This window comes from Mesoplodon densirostris, chromosome 7, assembly GCF_025265405.1.
Source record: "Mesoplodon densirostris isolate mMesDen1 chromosome 7, mMesDen1 primary haplotype, whole genome shotgun sequence".
In the NCBI taxonomy this organism is placed as follows: Eukaryota; Metazoa; Chordata; class Mammalia; order Artiodactyla; family Ziphiidae; genus Mesoplodon; species Mesoplodon densirostris.
Genome location: NC_082667.1, coordinates 100,034,582 through 100,047,249, shown reverse-complemented (window position 1 = coordinate 100,047,249; position 12,668 = coordinate 100,034,582). Strand labels below are relative to the sequence as shown.

The following is a 12,668-nucleotide window of genomic DNA, read 5'->3' as shown; positions in this document are numbered from 1 at the left end:
TTTGCGCTAAAAGATTCAAAAGGAGTGAACACAAACATATGGTATTTAAAGTTAAAAAGTAAATATGCCAAAGCACTATGAATTTGTTCCAAGAGATGGTTAAAAAAAAACGACCTATGAGCTTCACATAGGAAGTGGTATGGGCCCACAATCATCTTTCTCACATAGTAAGGAAAGAATAAACTTCTTGCTAACTGAGAGAAAAACCAAAAATTATTCTTTTGTAATAGAAGCAGTAGAGAGGTCAATAAGTATTGCAGCAGACTCTTACATCACAGCCTCATAGCCTTCCTGCCTTCCTCACAAGACCATGTAAAAGGGCTGACCTAACTGTGCTTTCATTTCTTCTAAGTCACAGATAATTTTTCCATGTTAGGAATTTTGCAGATATTAAGTGGAAATTATACTGTTTCCTGAGAAAAGAGCAATGGGAGATTGTTTAAGAGGCTTACAAAACCTGCTTATGAAAATGAACTGAGCAAAAGGAGGTTTCATTAAGCGAGTTTGACTCACTGGCCATTGATAGTGTTGAAAGGAATTCAAACTACATTAATCTGAAGATGAGGGGAGCATAAGCATATTAACAAAGACTGATATTTTGAACATCTTCAGTAAATAGGATGTCATATCACTTAGAAGTTACACCTAAATACATAAAATATTTCATTTTCCACTATATAACAGTGGCTGACTCCATTCCAGGGGGTTATTTTTAGCAAATCAAAGAGAAATATTCTGCCTGTTAGCACCATGGATAATTTCTGGTATGATTTTTAATCATACTAGAAATAATTTTTTAAACAGTTTCTAAATCAGTCATAAAATCTTGGAAAAGCACTCATAATGACAAAACAGAAAAACAAAATTCTTAACTATAGTTTGTATATGTTGAAATTATAAGGAGATAGCAGGTGCTGTTTTTGTTTATTAAAACTTCAAGGGAAAAGGCACATCTATTAGAATGACTAAAATCAAAACAATCTGACAAACCAGTTTCTGGAGAGAATGAGGAATAAGTGATAACAGCCATTTTGGAAGACACTTTGGTAGTTTCCTACAAAGCTAAACAAAGTGCAGCAATCACACTCCTAGGTGCTTACCTAACTGATTCAAAAACATGTCTACATAAAAACCTGCAGGTGTATGTTTATAGCAGTTTTATCCATAATCAGCAAAAACAGAAGCAACCAGCTGTCTTTCAATAGGTGAATGGATAAGCAAACTGTAGTATATTATTATGATGGAATACTATTCAGAGAGAAAAAAGGAATGAGCTATCAAACCACACAAAGATATGTACTAAACCTAAACGTACACTGCTAAGCAAAAAAACAAACAAACAAAAAAACAGAAAAAATGTGAAAAACCTACATGCTATTATAATTCCATTTATATAACATTCTGGAAAAGGCAAAGCTATAGCGTGGCAAACAGATTAGTATTTTCTAGGGATTTGTTGGGGGGAAAGAGGTAGGGTTAAAAAGGAGAAGTACAGAGGAATTTTAAGGCAGTAAAAGTATTTAATATAATATTATAATGGTGAATACATGACACTATGCATTTATCAAACTCAGAATTATATGGCACAAAAAGTGAACTTTACAGTATGCAAATTTTAAATATATATATATATATATATATATATACAAAATTTTATATATATTTGTATATAAATATATTTATATATATACATATGTATATACCAGAAATGGAATGTAAGATCCCAGAATGGAATGAAAAAAGGAATTAGCTATCAAGTCACACAAAGAATATAACTGTATTACAAACTTTATTACAAGTGCAAAAAAAAACTTCACTGAAGGTAGTAGAGTAGAAAGGTGTTGACCTAAATAACCTTGGAAATGAGTGGAGTCTGTAAAACTTCATATGTAAATCCATACTCTGAAATTGCACACAAACACTGTACTCTAGTTGATAAAAATCATTTCCCATAGGAGCATGTAATAACAATTCTGAAACAACTATACTCCTACACTGCAATTGAACAATTATGTAGATCAATGGCTAAGCAGAACAAAGTTTCTCACTGCTGGAGTAGGAGGTTACAGTAAGCAAGGGGGAAAGGTTAGAATGATCCATATGATAATGGGTTAGAGTTGAAGACATCAGTATGAACTCATATTTAGCATAATACAGAAATACAGAAATATTTATAGACAGGCATATATATATATATATATATATATATATATATAGCAGTTAATATACACATATATATTTCCTTGCTCTGTCAACTGAGAGAGCCTAGAAGCAGCAACACCCCAATGGCAATGAGTACACCGAGTACCCAGATTTTGGTTTCCAACACCATTTTCCAACAAAAGGAATCAGGACTCTTTTGAGACTCCTTTAGGAAATGACTTTGAGAAATGACTGAGGCAGAAAATATACAAGATGAGTCTGGAGCATCTTATAACACAAGATAGTAGGGAAGTGCTCAAAACACACACCCAATAATGATGGAGATATGTCAAAGTACACAGCAGACATCTGAAAGCAAACTGACTAGTACTCTTCAAAACCATCAAGGTCATCAAATACAAGGAAAGACTGAAAAACTGTCACAGCCAAGAGGAGTCTAAGGAGACCTAACAATTAAATGTAATATAGCCTGAGTGGGATGCTGGAACAGAAAAAGGACAGGTAACAACTAAAGATATCTAAATAAAGCTTGAAATTTAGTTAATAATAATGTATCAATACTGGTTCATTAATTGGGATCAAAGTACCATATTAATGTAAGCTGTCAATAATAGGGGAAATAGGTGTGGAATGTATGAGAACCTTCTATACTATCTTCACACCTTTTCTGTAAATATGAAACTATACTATAATTAAAAGTTTATTTTTTTAAACTTAAAGGGAAAAGAAAAGTAAAAACCTACCTACTAAAAAATTCAGAAAAGAGAACAACAGGCAGTCTGAAGAATTTAGGATATGAAAGGTTGCTCTCCCACATAAAGAAGAGGTCCAGGACAGAAAGCTGCTAGTGATAGGGCAATAACACATTAGATAAAAACAAAGAAGATCAAAAAAATAAGAAAGAAAAATGACTGCCATGTTTTATCAGTAAAGAAGAGAAGCTTAGTGTGGAGAAATTTAGTGGGATAAATGGGAAAAGGCTTGTCATAAGATTCAGAAGAAAATGCTCCCAAGAGAAAAAAATATCTAGGGGAGTAAAGAAAGCCCTCTATATTTCTTCTCAATATACTTGTATCTTCTAAAGCTGGTCTGCATAATTTAAGGATCAGTTTTTATTTAAATGTTTTATAATTTTACACATATTGGAGGCAGTGAGACACTCAACAGTCTCATTCTTTTTCAGGCCTACCTACTACATCTAATCATTTCAGAAAAAAGTATTCAAGCAGAGAGCAAAAAACATAAGTTATTTTTAATTTACATAGAATCACTACTCAATTCTCTACTAGGAATTATTAAATTCCTAAGTTTTAAAATAATTTTATAATTATTAAATTCCTAAATTTAATAATGCCTAAATTATTAAATTCCTAAATGAGATACTCTGACAATATTCCTAAGCTTAACCATTAAAAACAAAATCAATGGCATTGTAAATATAGCTTTTTGCAAGGTTTGTGCTAGGCCAATGACATCTAATGTATTAAATTAAGCCACCAAATCAGCTTGAAATCTTGTGGCCAACAGAACTGGCATAGGGTTTACTACAGCATAACTATGAAACCATGTTTGTGTCATGAGCCAAACACTGTCACCCTTAACTTGCACTGTCAACACCTGAAATCTGAAAAAAAAATCTAACCTGTAAATGATTCAAATTACAAGGAAACTGCATTCTCCTTAATACCAATGATAAATAACCAAACTTTTTTGATACTATCCTTATGCAAGCAAGTATCCCTAGTACACTTTCAGGTAGTCATGAACTAAGTAAAATGCAATACAATGACAACTTTCATAATTCAGAGAACTATAAAGACTTATGTAATTAGCATTGGAGGTGTGATGTAAAGTCAATCTTAGTCCAATGACCCTTGAAGGCAGCATGAAGCAGGGAAAGGTTTGGAATCAGACTGACCTGGGTTTAAATCCTGCTTTTGTGGCTTGTCAGCACTGACAAAGGAACTTAACAAGTTAATGTCTCAAAATATGTTTCCTCATCTATAAAAGGGAGAATATTGACCTCCCAGTTCTGATGCAAACATTATTTTGTGAATATTCAATAATACGAGCAAACACTTCAGCATTTGTTATTTATCAGGCTGCTGTAAGTACTTTATATAAATTAACTTATTTAATCTTCCTAACAACTCTAGAAGGTATGTAATTATATTATCCCCATTTTACAAATGAGAAATATCTAGTATGGAAAGATTAGGTAACTTATTCCAGTTCATACAGCGAGTAAGTATGTTTTCATAACTAAGTAATCTGGCTCTAGTTTTTGCTCTAAATTACTACATTATAATATCATTATTAAATCAGTTAATAAATCAGTTCCCTTCCAGCCACCCTAACTCCAATTCATCTCATTAAAATATTGACACTATTTACTTTTTATTTACTTTTAATTTACTTTTAATGAAAGAGAAAATTGATCCGTTACCAAGTTACAGTAATAAGAACTATATTGAACTATGTTCAATATCCTATGATAAACCATAATGGAAAAGAATATTAAAAAAAGAATATATGTATATTTATAACTGAATCACTTTGCTGTACAGTAGTAATTAACACAACATTGTAACTCAACTATACTTCAATAAAAAAATAAATAAATCACCATTCGTCTCCCCCAAAAAAGAACTATATAGGCAGAATTTATTTATTGCTATCAATATTAATTCATCTATAAAAATAAGTGGGTTTTGTACCAACTAGTTCTCCAATATGCTAAATATGTTAAATATATTCTAATTCACTAAACAATTACACGTTTTAGAGTTATTCTAAGGAAACCCTCAGGTAATCTTAACCCTAAAGTGAGGCTAGCTAACTCTTCACAGTTTTATGGCCAATTACAAGGCTGTCAAGTGCACATTCAAAATCACAATAAAACCAGAAAAGTACATACAAGTCAACATGTAGGCAATAAACTATTGCTTATATAAAAACAAGTGGCAACAAAAAGTTCCATACCAGCTAATGATTCTGGAATCAGTGGCACTTTATAGGTAGCTCAGATTTCACAGTATTTCAGAGTCTACCACAAAAATATTGTGAGGTATATGCACCAAAGGTCATCCACTCCATTCTCCTCACTAGCATTTTCCCAACAAATAATCCCATGAAAACATTACTCTGACACTGACTTTAAATGTTGACTTTTTGGAGAAAATAAAGCCCCAGTCTAACAGAAGACCTTTAAAACAGAAAAAAAAAAAAACTTTAATGAATATTCTTTCATAATTCATGTCCTTCACCAATTATTTTGAGAGAAAATGCACTTCAGCAAAGTCAGTATAAAACTATACTTTGTTAATACTTGGTAAATAACTGACACTTATTAAAATAGTAAACCTCTGTTTGCTATAATTCATCAGTAGATTAATTACCTTAGATCTCTCATTTCTATATGATTTCTGTCCTACTGTGGAATGACTTTATCCTACACCATCTATATCTTATGGCTTTTGATGAAACACCCACAACCCCTTTAACAGTATCGAAACCTGTTAAAACTGAAATCCTCATAATCCTCACTTATTTTAAATTGTATTATGCAAAGGGAGCTAAGCAATATATCATCCTTCACCCTTAAGTCTCCCTATTCAGTTCTGTCTTCCTTTCCCCAACATTACCTAAATCCAAGATACAGGATCAGGTGGCAACACTTCAGCAGAAAACACAGTATACACCCTTTAATACTTTAGCATAGATGCTTCATTGTACCAATCAACAGTTACAATTTCCAAGAAAATACTCAATGCTGTACCTCATAAGACTATAAACACATTTTTTTACTTAATTGGAGCTAAAAATGAGCTTTGCAGATTATGCCTGGAAAAGGCTTACATTTTTCAAACAACTAAAATTAGAAGATCATTTTGGTATGCAAAAGATGTACTAAATAAAGCAGTACGTTTAACACTAAAAGCCTCCAGTAGGGAGGGCATTGTTCACAACTATCTCTCTTTGTATATTCTTTTTTCCACAGTTTAAAAACCTCCTTAGAGTACTGTACTGCATTATCACAGTGAATGCCAGAGCACCAAAATAAGGAATAATCTGTACTTAATATCCCTAATTTGTAAATAATGAGACAATATAACAACTGGTTTCTAAGCCAACAAAAGAAAATCAATGACAAAAATGTTGATGTCTAGAAATAGTTCTTTACCATGACTACAGAGGGCATAAACCACTCTGTAATGTGCACATGTTTCCAGGGAGTCCTAAGGAAGAGGCAATGGAACAAATGCATGACAGAAGCATGACTGGTCTTCTGCAACAAGCTTTCTCCTTCTCTTCAGGTTTCTCTTTTTATTCCATGCCAACCACTTAACTCAAACTTCAACCTGAAGAGCTGGTAAACGATCAAACTACCTAGCGTTTATACTAAGTAGATAGAGATGGTCATTTTGAAAGGAGAAAAATTTGTTACTGTGATCATATTTTCTGACCTATGACTTTAAATATTTTTTGATGATAGGTGAAATATAAATAACATTCAGATGAGTGAACAAACACAATTCTAGTCTTTACTATAGCCTTGTAATATCTTAAGAAGGTAAGAGAAATATGTATCCCTCAAATCCAATCCACCAATACTCTAACCACACCACCCAAAGCTGGTAAATATAAATCACAGAGTTGGAAAACTGCCATCTGGCATCCACAGAGAGGGCTTCCAGGCATCAACATTTTCCTTAAACTCGTTGAAACTCTATTTCTCCATGCCAAACTCCCCAACTCAGAACAGGTCCTCTTTCTTTACGGTGTTTTTCTTTTCAGAGTTAATCAATTTTTGCATTTGCATAAATGATTGCACAGAAGACTTTAAATGTAATTCTTTGTAAAAGGTGAGATCTAAGCAAACCAAGATTAATCATACTTCAGTGACTTGTTAAAAATAAAAATAAAGCTTACATTGAATATGACTAGTAAAGGTGTCATCTTTGTCCTCAGTCTATATTTCAAGAATTATGATAGGACATAAGTTAAGAGAACAGCTACGTCCTAGGCACATAATCACCTGTTGGATACATGCCAGCATCTTGTGAACAGGAGGCAGTCATTTACAAGATTGTGCTTTTTACATTTTGAGAACAACCCATCATTACTTACAGGGAAAAAAAATTAGACCTAATATCTGTTTTCCAGAAAACTTTAATATTTATGGAAATCTAAACCCTGTTATACAGTCCCCTTCTAAATTATAAGTACTTATTTAAAAACTACTCTTTCCCTAATACCATCAGGTATCATACTGCCTGCTGTTCTTTTCACTCACTCACTTAATCTATCAACTAAGCTATACTGGGCCAACAGTATCATCTGGTGTTTACTATATCAAATTGTCTGACCTAGAGTTTCTTGTAGGAATTGTGTACACTTATTTTCAAGTCACAGTTCAGAAAAAGTCTTTAGTACTTCTTACTTATTCATCATCTTGTACACCTCTTACTCCCTCTAACTCAGCAATTCTCAAAGTAGGCAGCATAAGGAAAGGAAAGGAAAGGAGATGTGAGGGACAGGGAATCATTTAGAAAATTAGTAATTAAAGAGAAGTTTTTCAATATATTAAAAATCCCTTGGCCAAGATTCTGATACATCCCTCTTAGTAGAACATCATCTCACCTCACCCTTTCAAAAATCACAATGCATCAAAAGAAATAGATATAACTTATGAGAGAGTCCTGGGAAATACAAAATCAGAAAACTATAAACAGTTCTTGGGTAATGCCCAACCCCACCCCACCTTTACTCTCACTCCTTATCTTCTCCAATAATGTTGACTTATGTAGTATGACATCCATGCAGTTGTACGAAGACTGAGGTAAGTACATCTTTTCACTGCCCATTATTGTCTTAGACAAACCACTTACATCTATATGCCTCCCCTCACAAAAGGTCCATGTTCTTATTATAATATTTTATGCTTAAAAAAGTTACCTAGGAAGAAAATGTAGTCAATGTCTAGCTGGAGTCCCAGCTTGAGTGTTAAAGCCAGGTCTGCCTCTGGGAGTCAGATATGTTTAGAAAAATCTGGTAAACTCATGCATTGAGGTCACCTGGAATCTGTTTGTAGGAGGGACTCAGGTGTCTCCAGGGAAAGTACTTACCCTAAAGGGAAAGAAAGGGAAACAAGTTTTTCCTAGTCTCCAAAATCTGATTCTGAGAGAGGTGATTCTGAGTTTTGTATGGAGTCAGTCACTAAGATTTGCTGTTCCCCACCACCACTCCCCAGAACTCCATGGATTTCTGTCTGAGTTCTGAGACAAAAAGATGATTCCAAAAAAATTGAAAGAGGTATCTTTCCCAAAAAAACTATGTAAGACATTAGAGCAAAAAATATTCCTGCTATGGTATCTACTTTGTGTATAATACAATGTATCTCTCACACACCAAGAACTTCAGATAATAAGATAGGACATCTCATTTATGGTACTTTATAGCTGCATGATTCAGTGCAGTTTATAACAGTATCCCTTACCATGTTGGGAACATCTAAAAACAGCCCTTTGTCAGAAATACTAGAATTTTCAAGGTAGACATCCCCCTATAAACAGGGCACAGAGACTTCCATAGATGACCTACCTCACTGCCTTTGTAGAGTTCACTATGAGTACATGTGAGCCACCCTGCAGCCCCAACCAGGCATTCCAGAAATAGTAGAATAAATAATAATAATAAAGCATGGACTTTGAGAAAAGAGGAAGATCTCCAATTTTAACTGACAGTAAGAGCCAGAGAAATATGGATTACAGGAAACTAATATTACTCATATATGAATATTTAGAAAAGTTTGCCTGTAATGTAATGTTTTCCAATCTCCAAGTAAATGGCATGTATGTAATTTCCATTTAAACGTCATCAGAAGTATTGAAACTAAGTCACTTGAAGACAAGGTCTTGGTCTCAATTCACCATAGTCTCCAAATCTCTCTTTCGTAGAAAATGAAACATTTACTCTTTTTTTACTTTTCCCCCTTCCCCTTACTCATTCTCTCTCAACCTTATAAATATATAGTTACTATACCGAGTACGTTAGCAGTACACTGAAGAATTCCTGAGACATCTTCCATGTCTTCTTTGTTGGAATGGTCTGCATAGGAGCATCTGTTAGAAATATTGTAGAAATTCTTTTCTACATCCCTATAACTAAGAAGAAAACAAAATTAGTATATGGAGAAATTTTTAAAAGACTGCAAATGCACTCATATACATACACAAAAGCATGTATTTATGCTCTTAGCAAGATGACATTTTCAAACAACTGAAGCTTTAAGACATAATTTCTGGCATAACCCATCACTAACATCAGAATAAGCAATGTGGACCTGGAACTGGAAGCAATCATTAACAAGAAAGCAATGTGTGAAAAAAATAAATGATGAGAACCAGAAAATACATCAGTTTGTATAGCTAATGTTTCTTTATTTGAGTGCTTCATAACTACTGGTAATTTGTTTCTATAATGAATTTGCCTAGAAAAAGAATAATTAACAGTGCTAATTTGGTGTGTTGGCACTAACTGTGTTGAAAGTAAACACATCTTAACTTCTATTACAGTCAAGAAATTAGCATGGATAACAAATAAGCAAATAAAGCGTTTGGTGTCTGACAGAATTTGAATCATGGTCTTACCTTTTTCTATCTGTGAGACTTTGGGCAAGTAATCTAATCTCTGTTAGTCTAACTTTCCTCCCTCATGAAATGGAGATACCTCCTAGAGGTCTTACGAGGACTTAAAGATAAAATGCCTGTGTTGATAGGGGCTTCCCTGGTGGCGCAGTGGTTAAGAGTCCGCCTGCTGATGCAGGGTACACGGGTTCGTGCCCCGATCTGGGAAGATCCCACATGCCGCAGAGCGGCTGGGCCCGTGAGCCATGGCCGCTGAGCCTGTGCTCCACAGCGGGAGAGGCCACAGCAGTGAGAGGCCCGTGTACTGTAAAAAAAAAAAAAAAAAAAAAAAAAAAAGCCTGTGTTGACTGAAACTTTTCCAGTTTCCTCTGAATTAGAGCTAAGGCACCAAAGCTGCAGAAAATAAGGGTCAAACGCTCCCATGTTTCAAAAGAGTAGCCAAGAAGACCAGACATCGCCTTCAGAACTTAAGAAGTGACTAAATAGTCACTGCCACTGTCACCTCACCACCAGCATACATAAGCCAAGGAATAGGAAAAATTTGAAAGAAAATAATCAGAAGAATGAGTTATTGGCCTAGGAGGAGAATACTGTTGTTATCTCCCACCCCACCCCACCCCACACACAAACACAAGTAAAACAGAGAAGGGGAATATTCTCTACAGAGGACCAGTTGGTGAAAGAGGGATCTACTCTGATAGAGACTGAGGTTTAGGTATCTCATTCCTCTGTGAATATCTGCTGAGGTGGTGGAATTCCTGATCATCCCTCTATACCTGACTGAATGGAAGAAGATTCCAGGGAGTGTTATTAACAGGGAAAATAAATAGAGCCAAATTGGAACTGGCCTACAGTCCTACCATTTGGCAAGGCAAAAACTATGGGTTTCCCATGGGAAAATTCATATTTAGTGATATGCAGATATCATTAAAGAATGGTGAGCTGGGGGTGTCCCATCCTATTGCTTTCCCGATCTAGAGGCTGCAGCCAGGGGCAGGGCTTACACTAGCAAGACTGTGGAGTGAAATCCACAGAGCCAGGAGCTGAGGCATCTGAAGCAGTAAAGGCAGAGCCTGTACATGCACCTTGCTGAGGGCATCACAGCAAAGAGAGAATGATTACAACCACCAGTGAAGTAAACGATGCTTCTACTATTTCCCATTTTATCCATGCCTGATATAACACATCAGAAGAGAAAGGAACCAGAAAGGATTGGCCTAAAGTAGAGGAGTCAATAATACATGATATCGCCTCTACATTGCATTCCAAGTTCCCCAGGACAATGTGTAACCCAGGCAGAGAGGGACAGAGAATAAGATTGGATATGAGATTGAAGATTTGAATTGGTCTGGAGTGGACTTTATACTCCTTGAAAGTACTTGGAATACAGTGCAATCTGCCCAACCTATTATCAAAGAGGGCTCATCATAGCATGTTTGAAATGACTGGGGAGAAAAAAGTAAAAGGGTTTCATGTTTGTAAGATTAGACTCCAATAAACCAGTTAAGCAAAATGCTTACTACAGTTTCTAGAATTCAGGAATCACTCAATAAAAGGTGGAATGGAGAGCACAGTCATTAAACACAGACAAATACAGGTTTATTTTTAAACCAAGCTCCACCATTTTAATCAGAGTGATCTTAAACAAAATATTTTTTCTCACAGTCTCAATCTCCTCATCTGTAAAAATGAGCTTAATACAGTGATCCTATGAAATAGATTGTTAGTATTAAATAAAATAACAGATATGAAGTGCCCAGTATATTACCTCAAAAACAGAGAGCAATCAACAGATATTAGATTTTATCTAACTTGTTTTTATTCAGTAAGATAGATATTATATGTAAATATATCTGAAAAAAGCTACATCACTTTTTAGATAAAATAATTTACAGCCACAAAATCTGACCATGACAGCATAAGTAATATCACTAAAACTTGTTTCCCAGAATAAGCAGGGTTAACCCACTCCTAATTTCACTTCTAATGTTCTATTGAAATTATTCTAGTTTAATCCTTATTCAACTGTCAAAATAAAAAGAGAACAGAGGTTGGCTGTATAAAACAAACATAGAGCTCACAGTGATAAATGGAGTAATAATATACCTTTAGATGATTACAGGAAATGGTGTCCCAGACCAATATGAGGTTGGCAGCAGTCTTACCTGTGACATTAGCACAACGATGCTTATTCTGGCAAAAATTATAAAGTGAATGGTATGATACTGAATACATATTCTTCTATACTTTGATGTTTAAAATATATAATGAATGAAAATTACATCTCAGAAAGATGATCATGTTATTTTCTAATCATAGTTTTAAAGAAATCTCTGCTTTGTCTTCCCTACCATAGCAATCTGTTTTTGTGAGCTAAAGACCAGTAGGAGTGGTGTAGTATAAACATGAGTGAGAGCAGTTAGATTAGGCACTCTGGAGGAAGAAATTTAGATTAAAAAACATCCAAATTCTCTGTAAGAAGAAAGCTGTAGCTGGAACATGAACTGGGCATATTTAACTCCTGATGCTAAACAAATGATTGCAGAGGTTTTTTGTTTGTTTGTTTGTTTGTTTGTATTTTTTTGCAGTACGCGGGCCTCTCACTATTGTGGCCTCTCCCGTTGCGGAGCACAGGCTCTGGACGCGCAGGGTCAGCGGCCATGGCTCACGGGTCCAGCCGCTCCGTGGCATGTGGGATCTTCCCAGACCGGGGCACGAACCCATGTTCCCTGCATTGGCAGGTGGACTCTCAACCACTGCGCCACCAGGGAAGCCCAATTGCAGAGTTTTAAAGGCTCAAGGAGGAGAGGTAAATGATACAGCAAGAGGATAAAGGAAAAGACAATCAACAAAAAT

General features: G+C 35.0%; 1 protein-coding gene across 1 annotated transcript in view; it reads right to left on the bottom strand.

Annotated features, from left to right (window-relative positions):
- The window catches only part of GUCY1A2 (guanylate cyclase 1 soluble subunit alpha 2), a 417,832-nt gene that overhangs the window by 366,791 nt on the left and 38,373 nt on the right, over positions 1–12,668 (bottom strand). The window contains exon 3 of the mRNA XM_060104638.1: positions 9,208–9,329. Within this exon, the coding sequence (XP_059960621.1) occupies positions 9,208–9,329 (122 nt within the window). The remainder of the gene's footprint in view (positions 1–9,207; positions 9,330–12,668) is intronic.